The 20,894-nt window shown below is 36.3% G+C and overlaps 1 protein-coding gene across 1 annotated transcript in view; it reads right to left on the reverse strand.

Moving 5' to 3' along the window:
• Positions 1–19,623, reverse strand: part of LOC141718424 (protein FAR1-RELATED SEQUENCE 5-like) — a 35,738-nt gene extending 16,115 nt beyond the window's left edge. Inside the window, exons 1-4 of the mRNA XM_074520803.1 lie at positions 19,448–19,623; positions 19,031–19,307; positions 2,768–2,943; positions 2,351–2,627 (exon numbers count right to left, since the gene is read on the reverse strand). Of these exons, the coding sequence (XP_074376904.1) occupies positions 2,351–2,627; positions 2,768–2,943; positions 19,031–19,307; positions 19,448–19,623 (906 nt within the window). The remainder of the gene's footprint in view (positions 1–2,350; positions 2,628–2,767; positions 2,944–19,030; positions 19,308–19,447) is intronic.
• Positions 19,624–20,894: the final 1,271 nt, after the last annotated feature.

Genomic DNA, 20,894 nt, shown 5'->3' on the forward strand with positions numbered 1-20,894 from the left:
ATAGCTCTGTTTTATACTGTAAGTGCCTTATTCTTTGTGAACCATTTCTTGTTGGTTTACCAGATACTAAACCACACAAATACGATACTATTCCACAAATATATACCCATCATATACCAAATATTGGAACATAATTGTTTGAACATACATAAACTTTTATACTCAACCATACCTTATGACATCAAAGAACTAAACCTTATAAAATCATTGTTCCTCTAATACCCGATTCTCCTACAGGCTGAAGGCCATTTCTTTTATATACTTTGACATATCCTCGTGGTACCCATGAATTTTCACTATGCTCTTATACAAATATTTTATTGCTGTTAATTATGATCTTGTTTTATTGAGTTATATTGTTTATCATATTGAACTGCTTTAGAATTGGATAGTTTTCTTTATGTGGACCAGATTCGTGGTCAGACCAGATTCATGGTCGAATTAGGCCAATGTGTGCCTTGGATCCAGTTCGTAGAGCAGAGGTGTGTGCCTTGCTCGGGGTTAGTGCGTGACTAATCAGTAACCTAACCTTGGTTTTAAAATTTAAAATAAATATCCAATTCTAATCTTTAGTTAACAAGAAACTTGATTCCTCTTAATCATCTCGTTTGATCATTATTTAACCTCAGTTATTGTTATTGTGACTTGCTGAGCTAGTTAGCTCACTCTTGCGTATATTTTTATGTATTCTACAGTTAAAAAGGACACGGTTGATAGTGAGGTTTCCCAGTTCAATGTATGATCTAGGATTCCAGATTGAGTTGGATCGGGCTAGAAGGAGCTTATTATGGTAGTGGGATAGTAAGATTGTAAGAATAATTTCATTATCAGTTGTAAGTTAAATTAGTTGGGATTTGGTACGTTGTAATAAAAGTTAATGTTGTGGCTTGTTATCATACTTTAACATGTTGCGATCCGTGATTATGTAAAGCAAGGTCATTGCCAATAATATTTTATATACATGTTTATATATTGTGTATGTGTTGTGGACCCCAAACTTCTAACCCAGGTTTGGAGGGCGCCACACTTGTTTTCCACCTGAAAGATCCTTTGAGATCCAGTTAATGATTTGTGATGAATGTCGGCTTTCACCCTATCTTAAGTCTTGATTCCTGAAAGCCCAAACCTTTCCTCATAACCCTTCATAGCCCAAAGAAAGAAATCTGCTACCTAGAGATTTAAAAGTAGGATGCCTCAGATTATGCTATTGGTATTGTCATTGCTTTATAGAACTGCTGTATAGTTACTTGCTGAGCTTTTGTGCTCATTTATATTTGCTTTGCTCTAACCATGGCAGTTAAGAAAGAAGATGGCCCGACTTAGGCGTTCCGCTCACATGAGCGTTCTTGGCAGTCCCTACCGTGTCATAGGTTTCCAGATGCCAGAGCAGGTAGCAGTGTATGTGAGCAAGCGTTGTAGTTGGAAGGATTCTTTAAGTTGGTTCAGATATAGTGGGTTATCTGTCGATTCCATTTCGGAATCGAATAAATTTGAATTCATTAATATTTTGGGTTGTAATTTATTTATTTTGGTTGGTAGTTGCAATCTTGTCTCAAATTTAATCATGTTTAGATCATGTTAGTATTTAATCGGGGTTTATTATATCTGTTGATAATATTAGTTTAATGGTGTGTGAGTCCTCATTTTCTAACCCCGAGATTGAGGTCATCACATCCAAGCTATAAAAAAAATAAAAAATAAAAAATAAATAAAACAAAAAATTAGTGGAACCTAATGAAATTTTAAAACTAAAATGATAAAGAACATTATTGTCACAATAAAAAATAATATAAAACACAAGGAACAATATAAAAGCAGTGACGTTAGACTATAAAATCTCCATGCTAGTTGATCTTCTAAACAACATCATATTAATAAATCAATAAAAGATTAGAGAACAAGAATGTTTTTATCGGTTCAGAAACTATTATCAGAAACTACTTTCAGGAGTATATTTTTATGTATTCACAAGGTATTTTATAGGTCTAACACATGGAAGATTGATTTTTACTGAAATCACATTGAATGATAAGGAAATTAATCTATAAACTGATTAATCTCCTAATCATTCAATGTGATTAACGAACGACAATAAACTGATTAAAATATATTTGAATTATGAATATCATTTCTTCATTTCATACATCGAGAGATTTAACTAAAACAAGCAAAACATAACACAAAAATCAATCACACATCCAAAGACTCAACTAAAACAAGCAAAATAAAATGTTTTAAAGATAAATAAACTTGTCATATGATTAAAGAAGTTCAAACATATATATCTTAATCACTAATAAATATCACTAAACATTATTGTCTTAATCACTTATAAATGGCACTATAATACCTTAACTAGGAATTTTTCCATAATATGCCACATGCATAAACGAAGCTTACTACGAACAATACCATTGACATCAGAAAATACGTCACGTACAGACACCTTCATTGCAGGACATTGATCTGTAATAATTAAAACGTGATTCCGTCCCATTGCCTTTAAAAGATGAACAAAAACCCAACTGTAATCCGCAACACTCTCATGTGAAAGAAGACATGATGCAAAAGTTACACATCTGTCATGTTTGTCAACGCCAGTGAATGGTGCAAAAATCAAATTATACCTGGAAAAATAAATAATAAAAAATAGAAAATAGTTAAAACTATATAGAAAAAACAACATAAAAGATCAGGAAAATATGGTCCATTTCTTGACCTTTTAATAAAACTCAATGTACAATCAGAGTAAATAGCTGTCAAGTACCTGTTTGTATCAAATGTTGCATTAAATGATATTGTATCACCATTCAATTCAAAATTCCTACGACCAATAGAATCAGCCCAAAATAGCTTTGTGAGGCGGCCATCAGAATCAACATCATATGCATAATAGAAGGCTTTAAATTTCTCTTGTATACGTTTGAATTTGTCAATCATCATCTGCGCATCCTTATCACCAATAAACAATTACAAATCCTTATTGGAGTTCCGAAAATCTTGCAGCGAAGCACTGTCATGCCCCCAACTTAAACAGCAAATTAAATATAACTATTACAATATTTTAAAAGAAGAATACACAACCAACTCCAAGATCTTACAGTTTAGGGTTTGGAACAGCCCAACACTACCAACTATTACATCTAATTAAAAGTACCGAGTCCTCACACAAACTATTATTACTTATTCTACCTGAGCTCGATCATAAGCATTAGTATCACAGGTCTTACGGGCAGTCTGCTTGAATCTAACCATAGCTGCTAGCTGTAATATCAGGGTAAAGCAAGGAGTGAGCCAAATGCTCAACAAGTGCTAACAGTACGACACAAAACATAAATCGAGATATACATTAAAGAATGACAATGGAAAGACATAACCAATGGTAACGAGAGATAAAACTATATGAGATGGCATCATTTTGCTTGTATCAAAACAATTTTAAAATCATGTCTTAATCAAAATCATTTTATGACGCTACGGATTACAGCCGGTGATCAGCCGCGAAGTAATCCCGAACCTCGCTGGGTTCTAAAACATTAACGGGAATCCCTAGGCAACTTTTAAGCCTAATATAAGTGTGGAAAGGACTCGCATCTCAGTCCAGATCCACTATTCAAGGAAAACATTTACCCCCTTTGGGACTGAAAACCCATATTTTATTTATTTCAAAAACTGATGCCGAATTATAACAAAATCTCTTTTAACAGTAAACATTTTTATTAAGGGATTATAGCTCAACTCAAAACACGGGAAATATGGTACTAAATCTCAGGGCCATGATTTACAAAATTTTACTCTATTAGGGTAACCAAAAGGTTTTCATATGTCAGAACTTGGACAGGAAAATTTAGTGAGACTAATGGATAATATAAAGGGGTAATGCCAAACTGGGCTTAAAGTAATGGTTTCTCGTCAGGGTACAGGTGTTAGATCATCAAGAAGATAAGATTCATGAATACTATGGGTGTTAAGGTATGAAGAAATGATTCTTTAGCTCAGAATATATCAGAGTTGTCAAGCTTTAGGATAAGAAATAGGGGTATCAATCAATGAGAGATCACTTTGATAAGTTTCTGACTTTCAGGGTTCAAGGTAAGGTTCTATAGGGATTCAAGTATCAGGATGAGATATCAATACTTAGGAATCATCAGCATGTTAATCAAGATGATCAATCAAGTAATATATCAACTCTTCATTTTATCATGGCATTTAACTATCATGAAAAGGCTTTTGAACTACTTGCAATACATACTCGAGGGTTCATGGCATTTCTATATAATTCAAAGATAAATGAAAGATACGCTTGATTCAAAACATATCAAATGACTCAGGATAATTGCATCAATATATATATGAACTGTTTATAGTAAATACGAAGGTCAAGTTGAATCACTTGCCTTGAGAAAGGCTGGTCTGGTCTGACTGGTAGGAGCAACTGGAGCTTCACTCGACCTTTATGACAAGTTTTCCCTCGTCTCGAGATCCTACATAATAATAATAATCCTCATTATAATATATTCTTACCATCTTAACCTATTTACAACTTGATATTATACACAGATGGCACTTAGGCCTATACGCACTTAATTTTATATTCACTTTTAAATTACAAGAGTATACACATTGCCACATATTCACATATCATATATTAACACCAAATAACACCATATATACCATAATGCAACACTAGGCTTGGATGATCTCGACTCACATCTTAAGTCACTTGGTTGCTAAACTAGACAAGGTCTTCTAATTTTGGGCTTCCTAACTCGATGTGCCTTTCCTAAATTATCCAAAACCTATTGACCCTCACTTGTGCCTTTAGTTCTACTGACCTTATACCATCTTACAACTATGGTGGTCGACCTAATACTCACTTCTAAGTGTTCTAAAACTATGTGATAAGTGAAAGCGCTCACTGGTGCAAATTTCAGAATGACAACTATAGTTTCTTGAGTGCATTAGGCACTCTTAAACTACAAGTTTTCCTTCAAAACTTTTACATAAGACTCTCCTGACCTAAGGGCATCTCACAAACTTGATGTGGCTCAAGGGACTGGCTTGGGCCTTCTTGGGCCTAAGCTAAAAGTCCAAGGTTCTCCTGTTTTTCTGGGCAAAAAACGCCCTGACTTGAATTAACTTGTGACACATGGTTCTAACTCATATCCTATGAAATATGGTTGGAAAAACTTCTCAGACACTCCCTCTAACTAAGGCCCAATAGGACCTAATGAGGGCCTATCCATGACATGGTCAAATCTTCCTATTTCTAAGTTGCAACAAAACTGTCCCCTGCTGGACAAATTTTGTTATTCTACTTGTGCACCTAACCAAAAGACATGCAAACCTCCAACCAACTCCTAAAACCTTTTATATACTCCCAATACTAACTTCTGGTGGCTTGGGCCTCAAAGTGCACATCAATGACATGGTCAAAATTCACTCTAAACCTCAGGGTACTAAACTGATTTTCTGCAGAAACTATAACTCTCATTTCTCCAAGGTTTTGACTTGACAAACTGAACTACCAACATCCCAATACTTAAACCAAGACTTATACATGGTAATATACTGAACTAACTCCCTTATTCTCAAAATAACCTTGGGTGAGATCATCCTTACCTAAGGTACAATTATGGCAAAACAAAAGAGATCACATTTCTCAACTCACCAATCATTAAGTTTTTGAAACCACAAGATATGCATTTTATAAAAGATAACCATGAATTATTACCATGCAACAAGAAGCATAAATCAATATTAACACATTATTCCTACTGAAATTATGGCTCACTAACCAAATCTTTCCAAATGATCAAAATCTTACAACATTCTAAGAGAAATCCACATGCATGCATGTCCTCGGGTTTTGCAAACCAAAACAACACATTTTCTACATATATTCTACCATAAAATTGACATTCAATCCTAGCATGAGCTATAACTAGATAATCACTTAGCATGCAAGGAGTTTTATCAAATTTTCACCACAAAAATTCAAGTCATTATCACATAAACATGCAAAATTTGAGCAAAACAACAAGAATGATCTCAAGGACCATTCATTCGGCTCCCATATGGTCATGGCCGAATGAAATGGATGGGAATGGCCATTAAATCATCAAGAGTTTCCCTCTCAAGACTTGGCACTTCTCCATTCCTTTTAGTCCTCTCAAAAACAACCCTAAACTCACAAGAATCAAGGTTGTACTTTGAGTTTCAACTAGAACCTTAACATGCAACTTCAAAACTTAAACTTTCTATTCAAAACTCTTTGAAATATGAATGATCATGGTATGGGAAATAAAATTTACTTGTATAAAGAGTAGAAGCTTGGTGGAGGAATAAAGAAAAATGGGGAGGGGGTGGTTCTCGGCTAAACCCGAGAGTGAGAAAGGGAGGGCCGAGAGTGAGGGAGGAGGAGGGAGAGAAGAATGAGTGTGGTGTGGGTGATGAGTGAAAATGATCATGTCTTTGCTTGTTTTATGGTTTTTGTATTGGCAAAAGTGACTGGAATTAGGAATTGACATGATTAGCCTTCCACTTAAACTTGGTTCAATTTGCATGCAAGGGTAAAGAAGGAAATTGGCTAGAAAAATAAGAGTTAGTGGGGTTGGAATTGTCCTCTTTGTCCTTGAAAAGAATGAGAGGGTGGTTTGCATGCAAGGGCTTTCTTGTAATTTGCTAAATATGACAATTAAAATTTATAATTATTTATTTTTATAAAATAAAATACAAGTTCAAAAATTATAAAATTTATACCATAAAATAACTTGGATTTTTAGAGACTTTATAAAATCATTTTCAAAATTTGTGAACAAAATACCTTTTAAAAGAAAATTTTTCCAAGGCTTAGAATATTCCTTATAAATCAAAAATAAAGAAATTAAATAAACTCTTGCTTTGAAAAATCATATACTACATAAAGCAAATTTATAATGCAGAAATTTGCACTCACACAAACGTACAATCATTGAATATATTTTCATTCGGCTTTAATATTACACGAAGATAACGGTCGTAACATCCTCTCCCCCTTAAGGGATTCTGTCCCCAGAATCTAAGAGAACGGATGAGGATACCGGGAACGCATATCAGACTCTAACTCCCAAGTCGATTCTTCGACCTTAGGGTTCCTCCAAAGCACTTTCACTATCTTTACCGACTTATTCCTAAGACTCTTTACTTGCCAGTCGAGTATTTAACCGGTTGCTCCACAAATGACAAGTCTGCCTAAATTTCTACAGGTTCATATTCTATCACATGGCTAGCATCAGGATTGTACTTCTTAAGCAACGACACATGGAACACATTATGCACATGCTGATACTGAGGTGGTAAGGCCAACTCGTAGGCCACCTTTCCTACTTGACTCAAAATCTCAAAAGGACATATGTATCTAGGTGCTAACTTCCCTTTCTGGCTAAATCTCATCAACCCTTTTCTAGGTGACACCTTCAGCAACACAGCTTCGCCAATTTGGAATTGAACATCCTTACGCGCTGGATCCGCATACTTCCTCTGTCTATCTTGAGCAGCAAGCAACCTTTTCTGAATTAACTTGACTGTGTCATGCAACTGTTGTACCAATTCTGAGCCGAGAATTATTCCTTCCCCTACTTCATCCCAATTTGTTGGTGATCTACATTTTCTCCCGTACAAAGCTTCGTATGGTGGCATGCCGATACTGTAATGATAGCTGTTGTTATAAAAGAATTCAATCAACGGCAAGTGGTCGTCCCAACTTCCTGCAAAATTGATTGCACAACTGCGCAACATGTCTTCAATTGTTTGAATTGTCCTTTCACTCTGGCCATCAGTCTGCGGGTGGTATGTCGTGCTCATATTCAACTTCGTGCCAAGACATTCCTGAAATTACTTCCAGAATCTCGAGTTAAATTGGGGATCTCTGTCTAAAACTATTGATACGGGTACTCCATGCCTTAGTACAATTTCGCGCCCATATAGATAAACCAACTTGTCCAGTGATGACTTCTCATTAATTGGAAGGAAATGCGCCGACTTCGTAAGACGATCAACTATAACCCATATTGCGTCATGCCCGGATTTCGTTCGCGGTAGTCCTACTATAAAGTCCATAGCGATATTTTCCCATTTCCATTCTGGAATCTTCAAGGGCTGAATTAATCCGCTTGGTCGTTGATGTTCTGCCTTCACTTTCTGACAAGTATAGCACTTCGCAACCCATTCTGCCACGTCTCGCTTCATATTTGGCCACCAAAAGTTCTTCTTTAAGTCTCGATACATCTTGGTGCTTCCCAGGTGGATTGAAAATTTCGAATTGTGGGCTTCATGGAGGATCTCATTCTTTAATTCAAGTACATGAGGAATCCATATTCTGGATGAAAACCTTAGTATCCCTAGCTCATCCCTTTGAGTATTAATCTCCTCTCCAGATAACTGATTCTTCTCTTTCTCCATTACTTCTTCTTGACACTTCTTTATCTTTTCCACTAGTGTTGGCTGAAACGTCATTGCACGACAAACTTCCTCGACTTTTCCATAAGCACAAAGTTCCAATTCCAATCTTTCAATTTCTTCAGATAACTCTTTTGATGTTATCATCATATTCAGTTTCTCCTTCCTACTCAGAGCATCGGCCACTACATTCGCCTTTCCAAGATGGTAATTTATCGAACAGTCATAGTCCTTGATCAATTCCAGCCATCTCCTCTGCCTCATATTGAGCTCTTTCTGAGTAAAAAATGTACTTTAAACTCTTGTGATCCGTGTAGATTTCACACTTCTCTCCGTAGAGGTAATGTCTCCAAATCTTAAGTACGAACACTATGGCGGCTAGTTCCAAGTCATGCGTCGGGTACTTTAACTCATGCGGTTTCAACTGTCTTGACGCATATGCGATCACTTTACTGTGTTGCATCAACACACAACCCAAACCCTTATGTGAAGCGTCGCTGAATATTACAAAGTTCCCTTGATCATCTGGAAGTACCAACACCGGAGCTGTTACCAACTTCTGCTTCAACTCTTGAAAGCTATCCTCACATTCTGCATTCCATTCAAACTTTTGATTCTTTCTGGTTAACTTGGTCAATGGCGTGGCGATCTTTGAGAAATCCTTGACGAATCTTCTATAGTATCCGGCCAATCCTAGAAAACTTCGCACTTCCGTAGGAGTCTTTGGCCTCTCCCAACTCATAACTGCCTCAATCTTTGCCGGATCCACTTTAACTCCCTCATTTCCAATGACATGCCCCAAAAATTGAACTTCCTTTAACCAAAACTCACATTTAGTAAACTTGGCATACAACTTCTCTTATCGGAGTATTTCCAATGTTATCCAGAGGTACTGCTTATGTTCTTCTTCCGATTTAGAATAAATAAGGATGTCATCAATAAATACCACGACAAATTTGTCCAAATACTTCTTAAATACCCGATTCATCAGATCCATAAATGCGGCCGGAGCGTTGGTCAGTCCAAACGGCATTACTAGGAATTCATAATGCCCATATTTGGTCCTGAATGCGGTCTTGGGAACATCTTCTTCTTTAATTGATGGTATCCCGATCTCAAGTCAATCTTTGAAAAGCATTTTGCTCCCTTCAACTGATCAAAAAGGTCATATATCCTTGGTAGCGGGTAGCGGTTCTTGATCGTTACCTTATTCAACTCCCGATAATCTATGCATAGATGCATACTCCCATCTTTCTTCTTTACAAACAAAACAGGTGCTCCCCATGGCGACGCACTTGGCCGTATCACTCCCTTATCCAACAATTCTTTGTAGCTGGCTTGCCAACTCTTTCATTTCTGCTGGTGCCATCCTATATGGGGCCTTTGAAACTGGTTCCGTTCCTGGAGCAAGGTTGATCTCGAACTCGATTTATCGATCTGGTGGTAAGCCTGGTAGTTCGTCGGGAAACACATCTGGGAACTCGTTAACTACAGGGATATCTTCCATGCTGGGGCTGCCTTTTTCCGAATCCACTACATAAGCTAGGAACGACTCACAACCTTTTTTAAGTAGCTTCTTAGCCTGAACAATTGTAAGAAATAGTTGCTCTTGCCTCTGCCCCTTAAATACTACCTTCTCTCCACTCTTCATCTTTAAATACACTTTCTTGGTCTTACAATTAATCTGAGCGTTATTCTCTCCTAACCAATCCATTCCTAGAATTATATCAAACTCCCCCAACTTGAAGAGTATCAAGTCGGCTAAAAACTTATATCCTGAAATGTCGATCTCACACTTTGGACAGAATTGATTCACAGGAATCTTCTCTTGGTTCGCAATTACCACATTTACTACCCCACTCATAATCATTTTCTCACATTGAAGCTTATCAACAAAAGATTCTGATATGAAAGATCTTGTTGCTCCCAAATCAATCAATACTTTAGCTTTGACATTATTGAGTAAAAGTGTACCTGCTATCACCTCCGAATTCTGTACAGCATCCTTCATCTTCAGATCAAATGTCCTTGCTGTTGCTTGCGGGGTTGGTGCGGGTGGTGGAGGTAATTCCAATACCTCAGCTGGCACGCTTGCACTGGTACTTGCCACGTTCATTAAAGCTTTGACTGGTCCAGTTGCCTTGCACTCCCTAGCTATGTGTCCAGTCTTCCCACACTTGTAACACGTAACTCCTGGCTTCGGCATCTTGCACTCATTCGCCAAATGTCCCTTCTGATTGCACCTGTAGCATGTCATGCTCAGCTTATTACACACTCTGGGGCGCCTTCTTCTGTAGTGCTTGCATTCTGGCCTCTAGAACCTGTTTTCTCCAACTTGCCCTTGGCTTGCCTCATTGTTCCCCTTCGATTCTTGCCTTTTACCCAAATTTCCTTTCTTTTGAAAATTTCCGCCCTTCTGGAAACCAATCCTCTTTACATTCCAATCTTGTGAACTTCCGGCTTCAGACTTTTCTCTATAAAATGGAACCTTCCTCTTCTTGTTATCCCTCTCTTTCCTTGACTGCATCCTATTATTCTCAATCAGAGCAGCTTTCTGTACTACTCCCACATAAGTTTCAAGCTCAAACATAGCCACCCTATCTCTGATCCAAGGCTCCAATCCTTACTGAAATTTCTTTGCTTTTTCCTCCTCAGTGCTGGTATACTTTGTCACAAACCTTGACAACTCAGTGAACTTCTTCTCATACTCCAATACAGTCATGTTCCCTTGCTTCAACTCAAGAAATTTTAGCTCCATCTGATTCTGCATGTAATTAGGGTAATACTTATCCAGAAATAAATTCTTAAATCTCTCCCAAGAAACCTGCTGAGTGACTTCCATAGCTTTTACTGATTCCCACCAATAGATGACTTCTCCCTTCAAGAAATAAGTAGCATACGGCGTCTTCTGATCGTCTCCTAACTGTACCAACTCAAAAGCCCTTTCCATTTCCTTGATCCATGTGTTAGCTATCACTGGATCAGTGGTATCATGAAATGCAGGTGGATTCACATTCTGAAAAAGACTTGAAAGTGACAATTTGTCTAGGTGGTACTGGTGGTTCAGGTGGTTGGTGTGGCTCATGGTTATCTTGGTTTTCAATTCGTTGTTGAAGAGTTAGTTGTTGTTGAGCTATAGCATTGGTTTACTGTTGCAAAGTTTCTAGTAGTCGAAGAATATTTGGGTCTGTGGTGGATGTGGTTGTTGGGTTCTTCTTTTTGGGAGGCATAATCCTGAAATAAGAGTTATGTCAAAACATATATGAATGATAAAATGAATCGAGGGTATCGCATGGCATTCTTATTTACATATGGGGTCAAGTTTCCAAATTAAGCAGTTATGATGATGCATATAAAAACGTAAAATAACAGTTGAGAGCAAATGGGACAATAGAACATAATTATTGAAATTTTAAAGGTCACAATACATAGGATTGGGACAAAGTCTGATTCTAGGAATAACAGGCTTATTTAAAGGAAACAACGGAAATAACTGGGGATTCCATAGAGTCTGATAGTACAACAACATGAAAGGTAAATGGAAAGAACTAAGGCTCCACTCCATCTGAACGGGGCTTGGTAGTCTTTTCCTCTCGAAGCGTCTTCACAATGCTCTGGAGCTCATCCGCCACCATCTGAATGACATACTGGCTGGTACGGTCCCGGTGCGCTGGCATCTCCTCAAGCTTAGTGTTGACGTACTGAACCAAGGTCTCAAGTCTCGCAGTCATCTGCTCATTGGGCTTCCCTTCGTAGTTTCGGCTGTCCGGATACACGTTCTTCAGTCGGTCTATCAGTCGGTCGTACTTGCCCTGAAGCATGTCGAACTCGCGCCTCAACTCAGCATACACTATGAAAGCAATAGTGTCGTCCGACCCAGAGGATGACGAGGAATGCGCCCTTTGCTGATAACCAATAAGAGGAGTATTAATAATAATTTACTTAACCTACTCTCTCGCATATTATCTATAACCTACACACATATCCTATAACCTATTTGGGCTGTCCAGGGACTCTAAACCATAGCTCTGATACCAAAACCTGTCAAGCCCCCAACTTAAACAGCAAATTAAATATAACTATTACAATATTTTAGAAGAAGAATACACGACCAACTCCAAGATCTTACAGTTTAGGGTTTGGAACAGCCCAACACTACCAACTATTACATCTGATTAAAAGTACCGAGTCCTCACACAAAGTATTATTACTTATTCTACCTGAGCTCGATCATAAGCATCAGCATCACAAGTCTTACGGGCAGTCTGCTTGAATCTAACCATAGCTGCTAGCTGTAATATCAGGGTAAAGCAAGGAGTGAGCCAAATGCTCAACAAGTGCTAACAGTACGACACAAAACATAAATCGAGATATATATTAAAGAATGGCAATGGAAAGACATAACCAATGGTAACGAGAGATAAAACTATGTGAGATGGCATCATTTTGCTTGTATCAAAACAATTTTAAAATCATGTCTTAATCAAAATCATTTTATGACGCTACGGATTACAGCCGGTGATCAGCCGCGAAGTAATCCCGAACCTCGCTGGGTTCTAAAATATTAACGGGAATCCCTAGGCAACTTTTAAGCCTGATATAAGTATGGAAAGGACTCGCGTCTCAGTCCAGATCCACTATTCAAGGAAAACATTTATCCCCCTTTGGGACTGAAAACCCATATTTTATTTATTTCAAAAACTGATGCCGAATTATAATAAAATCTCTTTTAACAGTAAACATTTTTATTAAGGGATTATAGATCAACTCGAAACACGGGAAATATGGTACTAAATCTCAGGGCCATGATTTACAAAATTTTACTCTATTAGGATAACCAAAAGGTATTCATATGTAAGAACTTGGATAGGAAAATTTAGTGAGACTAATGGATAATATAAAGGGGTAATGCCAAACTGGGCTTAAAGTAATGGTTTCTCGTCAGGGTACAGGTGTTGGATCATCAAGAAGATAAGTTTCATGAATACTATGGGTGTTAAGGTATGAAGAAATGATTCTTTAGCTCAGGATATATCAGAGTTGTCAAGCTTTAGGATAAGAAAGAGGGGTATCAATCAATGAGAGATCACTTTGATAAGTTTCTGACTTTCAGGGTTCATAATAATAATAATCCTCATTATAATATATTCTTACCATCTTAACCTATTTACAACTTTATATTAAACACGGATGGCACTAAGGCCTATACGCACTTAATTTTATATTCACTTTTAAATTACAAGAGTACACACATAGCCACATATTCACATATCATATATTAACAGCAAATAACACCATATATACCATAATGCAAAACTAGGCTTGGATGATCTCGACTCACATCTTAAGTCACTTGGTCGCTAAACTAGACAAGGTCTTCTAATTTTGGGCTTCCTAACTCGATGTGCCTTTCCTAAATTATCCAAAACCTATTGACCCTCACTTGTGCCTTTAGCTCTACTGACCTTATACCATCTTACAACTATGATGGTCGACATAATACTCACTTCTAAGTGTTCTAAAACTATGTGATAAGTGAAAGCGCTCACTGGTGCAAATTTCAGAATGACAACTATAGTTTCTTGAGTGCATTAGGCACTCTTAAACAACAAGTTTTCCTTCAAAACTTTTACACAAGACTCTCCTGACATAAGGGAATCTCAAAAATTTGATGTGGCTCAAGGGCCTGGCTTGGGCCTTCTTGGGCCTAAGCTAAAAGTCCAAGGTTCCCCTGTTTTTCTGGGCAGAAAACGCCCTGACTTGAATTAACTTGTGACACATGGTTCTAACTCATATCCTATGAACTATGGTTGGAAAAACTTCTCTGACACTCCCTCTAACTAAGGCCCAATAGGTCCTAATGAGGGCCTACCCATGACATGGTCAAATCTTCCTATTTCTAAGTTGCAACAAAACTGTCCCCTGCTGGACAGATTTTGTTATTCTACTTGTGCACCTAACCAAAAGACATGCAAACCTCCAACCAACTCCTAAAACCTTTTATATACTCCCAATAATAATTTCTGGTGGCTTGGGCCTCAAAGTGCACATCAATGACATGGTCAAAACTCACTCTAAACCTCAGGGTACTAAACTGATTTTCTGCAGAAACTATAACTCTCATTTCTCCAAGGTTTTGACTTGACAAACTGAACTATCAACATCCCAATACTTAAACCAAGACTTATACATGGTAATCTACTGAACTAACTCCCTTATTCTCAAAATAACCTTGGGTGATATCATCCTTACCTAAGGTACAATTATGGCAAAACAAAAGAGATCACATTTCTCAACTCACCAATCATTAAGTTTTTGAAACCACAAGATATGCATTTTATAAAAGATAACCACGAATTATTACCATGCAACAAGAAGCATAAATCAATATTAACACATTATTCCTACTGAAATTATAGCTCACGAACAAAATCTTTCCAAATGATCAAAATCTTACAACATTCTAAGAGAAATCAACATGCATGCATGTCCTCGGGTTTTGCAAACCAAAACAACACATTTTCTACATATATTCTACCATAAAATTGACATGCAAGCCTAGCATGAGCTATACCTAGATGATCACTTAGCATGCAAGGAGTTTTATCAAATTTTCACCACAAAAATTCAAGTCATTATCACATAAACATGCAAAATTTGAGCAAAACAACAAGAATGATCTCAAGGACCATTCATTCGGCTCCCATATGGTCATGGCCGAATGAAATGGATGGGAATGGCCATTAAATCATCAAGAGTTTCCCTCTCAAGACTTGGCACTTCTCCATTCCTTTTAGTCCTCTCAAAAACAACCCTAAACTCACAAGAATCAAGGTTGTACTTTGAGTTTCAACTAGAACCTTAACATGCAACTTCAAAACTTAAACTTTCTATTCAAAACTCTTTGAAATATGAATGATCATGGTATGGGAAATAAAATTTACTTGTATAAAGAGTAGAAGCTTGGTGGAGGAATAAAGAAAAATGGGGAGGGGGTGGTTCTCGGCTAAACCCGAGAGTGAGAGAGGGAGGGCCGAGAGTGAGGGAGGAGGAGGGAGAGAAGAATGAGTGTGGTGTGGGTGATGAGTGAAAATGATCATGTCTTTGCTTGTTTTATGGTTTTTGTATTGGCAAAAGTGACTGGAATTAGGAATTGACATGATTAGCCTTCCACTTAAACTTGGTTCAATTTGCATGCAAGGGTAAAGAAGGAAATTGGCTAGAAAAATAAGAGTTAGTGGGGTTGGAATTGTCCTCTTTGTCCTTGAAAAGAATGAGAGGGTGGTTTGCATGCAAGGGCTTTCTTGTAATTTGTTAAATATGACAAATAAAATTTATAATGATTTATTTTTATAAAATAAAATACAAGTTCAAAAATTATAAAATTTATACCATAAACTAACTTGGATTTTTAGAGACTTTATAAAATCATTTTCAAAATTTGTGAACAAAATACCTTTTAAAAGAAAATTTTTCCAAGGCTTAGAATATTCCTTATAAATCAAAAATAAAGAAATTAAATAAACTCTTGCTTTGAAAAATCATATACTACATAAAGCAAATTTATAATGCAGAAATTTGCACTCACACAAACGTACAATCATTGAATATATTTTCATTCAGCTTTAATATTATACCGAATCCACAAATAATATTACACAAAGATACCGGTCGTAACAAGCACCGACATTAGCATATCCACCATACATTTCCTTGGCAAAACTAAATGACTTACTAACACCAATATTCACCATTGCACCATTATAACAAATATTTCTCAAACTAGTATTCATCTCATGACTGGATCGTAAAAAATGAATACCTTTTTCACATGTCAAAGGATGTTTATGATTCCCAACAAAGCACTACACAAAATATTTATTCGGAACCATTATCGTCTAGGTAAACTCTCTAGCGAGGATATGTCAAGCATAACTGGGTGTCTAACATATAGTATTTCGACCTGTAGGTTCTAGTCGGGAAACCGAAAGTGGACGTTGGACCAAAGATAACCTAGTGGTCAGCCGACGAGCTCAGTAGAGTTTCAACAGAAAAACTTGAGTGTCGAAGTCGAATCCAATGTGATCTAGTGATTGGACGTTAAAGCCTGAGCGGCAGAGTCGGCTCGGAGTTGAACAGTAATAGTTGTAAAGCCCTGTAAGGCAAGTATTTCTAAAACTTTTTCGAAATATAATGCAAATGTTTCTAAATTCTCTCGTGACATATTGTTAAGTATTCAATATAGATCTGTTTTATACTGTAAGTGCCTTATTCTTTGTGAACCATTTCTTGTTGGTTTACCAGATACTAAACTACACAAATACGATACTACTCCACAAATATATACCCATCATATACCAAATATTGGAACAGAATTGTTTGAACATACATAAACTTTTATACTCAACCATACCTTATGACATCAAAGAATTAAACCTTATAAAATCATTGTTCCTCTAATACCCGATTCTCCTACAGGCTGAAGGCCATTTTTTTTATATACTTTGACATATCCTCGTGGTACCCATGAATTTTCACTATGCTCTTATACAAATGTTTTATTGCTGTTAATTATGATTTTGTTTTATTGAGTTATATTGTTTATCATATTGAACTGCTTTAGAATTGGATAGTTTTCTTTATGTGGACCAGATTCGTGGTCAGACCAGATTCGTGGTCGAATTAGGCCAATGTGTGCCTTGGATCCAGTTCGTACAGCAGAGGTGTGTGCCTTGCTCGGGGTTAGTGCGTGACTAATCAGTAACCTAACCTTGGTTTTAAAATTTAAAATGAATATCCAATTCTAATGTTTAGTTAACAAGAAACTTGATTCCTCTTAATCATCTCATTTGATCATTGTTTAACCTCAGTTATTGTTATTGTGACTTGCTGAGCTAGTTAGCTCACTCTTGCGTATATTTTTATGTATTCTACAGTTAAAAAGGACACGATTGATAGCGAGGTTTCCCAGTTCAATGTATGATCTAGGATTCCAGATTGAGTTGGATCGGGCTAGAAGGAGCTTATTATGGTAGTGGGATAGTAAGATTGTAAGAATAATTTCATTCTCAGTTGTAAGTTAAATTAGTTGGGATTTGGTACGTTGTAATAAAAGTTAATGTTGTGGCTTGTTATCATACTTTAACATGTTACGATCCGTGATTATGTAAAGCAAGGTCATTGCCAATAATATTTCATATACATGTTTATATATTGTGTATGTGTTGTGGACCCCAAACTTCTGACCCAGGTTTGGAGGGCGCCACACTTGTTTTCCACCTGAAAGATCCTTTAAGATCCAGTTAATGATTTGTGATGAATGTCGGCTTTCACCCTATCTTAAGTCTTGATTCCTGAAAGCCCAAACCTTTCCTCATAACCTTTTATAGCCCAAAGAAAGAAATCTGCTACCTAGAGATTTAAAAGTAGGATGCCTCAGATTATGCTATTGGTATTGTCATTGCTTTATAGAACTGCTGTATAGTAACTTGCTGAGCTTTTGTGCTCATTTATATTTGCTTTGCTCTAACCATGGCAGTTAAGAAAGAAGATGGCCCGACTTAGGCGTTCAGCTCACATGAGCGTTCTTGGCAGTCCCTACCGTGTCATAGGTTTCCAGATGCCAGAGCAGGTAGCAGTGTGTGTGAGCAAGCATTGTAGTTGGAAGGATTCTTTAAGTTGGTTCAGATATAGTGGGTTATCTGTCGATTCCATTTCGGAATCGAATAAATTTGAATTCATTAATATTTTGGGTTGTAATTTATTTATTTTGGTTGGTAGTTGCAATCTTGTCTCAAATTTAATCATGTTTAGATCATGTTAGTATTTAATCGGGGTTTATTATATCTGTTGATATTATTAGTTTAATGGTGTGTGAGTCCTCATTTCCTAACCCCGAGATTGAGGTCATCACATCCAAGCTATAAAAAAAATAAAATATAAAAAATAAATAAAACAAAAAATTAGTGGAACCTAATGAAATTTTAAAACTAAAATGATAAAGAACATTATTGTCACAATAAAAAATAATATAAAACACAAGGAACAATATAAAAGCAGTGACGTTAGACTATAAAATCTCCATGCTAGTTGATCTTCTAAACAACATCATATTAATAAATCAATAAAAGATTAGAGAACAAGAATGTTTTTATCGGTTCAGAAACTATTATCAGAAACTACTTTCAGGAGTATATTTTTATGTATTCACAAGGTATTTTATAGGTCTAACACATGGAAGATTGATTTTTACTGAAATCACATTGAATGATAAGGAAATTAATCTATAAACTGATTAATCTCCTAATCATTCAATGTGATTAACGAACGACAATAAACTGATTAAAATATATTTGAATTATGAATATCATTTCTTCATTTCATACATCGAGAGATTTAACTAAAACAAGCAAAACATAACACAAAAATCAATCACACATCCAAAGACTCAACTAAAACAAGCAAAATAAAATGTTTTAAAGATAAATAAACTTGTCATATGATTAAAGAAGTTCAAACATATATATCTTAATCACTAATAAATATCACTAAACATTATTGTCTTAATCACTTATAAATGGCACTATAATACCTTAACTAGGAATTTTTCCATAATATGCCACATGCATAAACGAAGCTTACTACGAACAATACCATTGACATCAGAAAATACGTCACGTACAGACACCTTCATTGCAGGACATTGATCTGTAATAATTAAAACGTGATTCCGTCCCATTGCCTTTAAAAGATGAACAAAAACCCAACTGTAATCCGCAACACTCTCATGTGAAAGAAGACATGATGCAAAAGTTACACATCTGTCATGTTTGTCAACGCCAGTGAATGGTGCAAAAATCAAATTATACCTGGAAAAATAAATAATAAAAAATAGAAAATAGTTAAAACTATATAGAAAAAACAACATAAAAGATCAGGAAAATATGGTCCATTTCTTGACCTTTTAATAAAACTCAATGTACAATCAGAGTAAATAGCTGTCAAGTACCTGTTTGTATCAAATGTTGCATTAAATGATATTGTATCACCATTCAATTCAAAATTCCTACGACCAATAGAATCAGCCCAAAATAGCTTTGTGAGGCGGCCATCAGAATCAACATCATATGCATAATAGAAGGCTTTAAATTTCTCTTGTATACGTTTGAATTTGTCAATCATCATCTGCGCATCCTTATCACCAATAAACAATTACAAATCCTTATTGGAGTTCCGAAAATCTTGCAGCGAAGCACTGTCATGCCCCCAACTTAAACAGCAAATTAAATATAACTATTACAATATTTTAAAAGAAGAATACACAACCAACTCCAAGATCTTACAGTTTAGGGTTTGGAACAGCCCAACACTACCAACTATTACATCTAATTAAAAGTACCGAGTCCTCACACAAACTATTATTAATTATTCTACCTGAGCTCGATCATAAGCATCAGCATCACAGGTCTTACGGGCAGTCTGCTTGAATCTAACCATAGCTGCTAGCTGTAATATCAGGGTAAAGCAAGGAGTGAGCCAAATGCTCAACAAGTGCTAACAGTACGACACAAAACATAAATCGAGATATACATTAAAGAATGACAATGGAAAGACATAACCAATGGTAACGAGAGATAAAACTATATGAGATGGCATCATTTTGCTTGTATCAAAACAATTTTAAAATCATGTCTTAATCAAAATCATTTTATGACGCTACGGATTACAGCCGGTGATCAGCCGCGAAGTAATCCCGAACCTCGCTGGGTTCTAAAACATTAACGGGAATCCCTAGGCAACTTTTAAGCCTAATATAAGTGTGGAAAGGACTCGCATCTCAGTCCAGATCCACTATTCAAGGAAAACATTTACCCCCCTTTGGGACTGAAAACCCATATTTTATTTATTTCAAAAACTGATGCCGAATTATAACAAAATCTCTTTTAACAGTAAACATTTTTATTAAGGGATTATAGCTCAACTCAAAACACGGGAAATATGGTACTAAATCTCAGGGCCATGATTTACAAAATTTTACTCTATTAGGGTAACCAAAAGGTTTTCATATGTCAGAACTTGGACAGGAAAATTTAGTGAGACTAATGGATAATATAAAGGGGTAATGCCAAACTGGGCTTAAAGTAATGGTTTCTCGTCAGGGTACAGGTGTTAGATCATCAAGAAGATAAGCTTCATGAATACTATGGGTGTTAAGGTATGAAGAAATGATTCTTTAGCTCAGAATATATCAGAGTTGTCAAGCTTTAGGATAAGAAATAGGGGTATCAATCAATGAGAGATCACTTTGATAAGTTTCTGACTTTCAGGGTTCAAGGTAAGGTTCTATAGGGATTCAAGTATCAGGATGAGATATCAATACTTAGGAATCATCAGCATGTTAATCAAGAGGATCAATCAAGTAATATATCAACTCTTCATTTTATCATGGCATTTAA

This window comes from Apium graveolens, chromosome 4 (genome assembly GCF_009905375.1).
Source record: "Apium graveolens cultivar Ventura chromosome 4, ASM990537v1, whole genome shotgun sequence".
NCBI classification, from domain to species: domain Eukaryota; kingdom Viridiplantae; phylum Streptophyta; class Magnoliopsida; order Apiales; family Apiaceae; genus Apium; species Apium graveolens.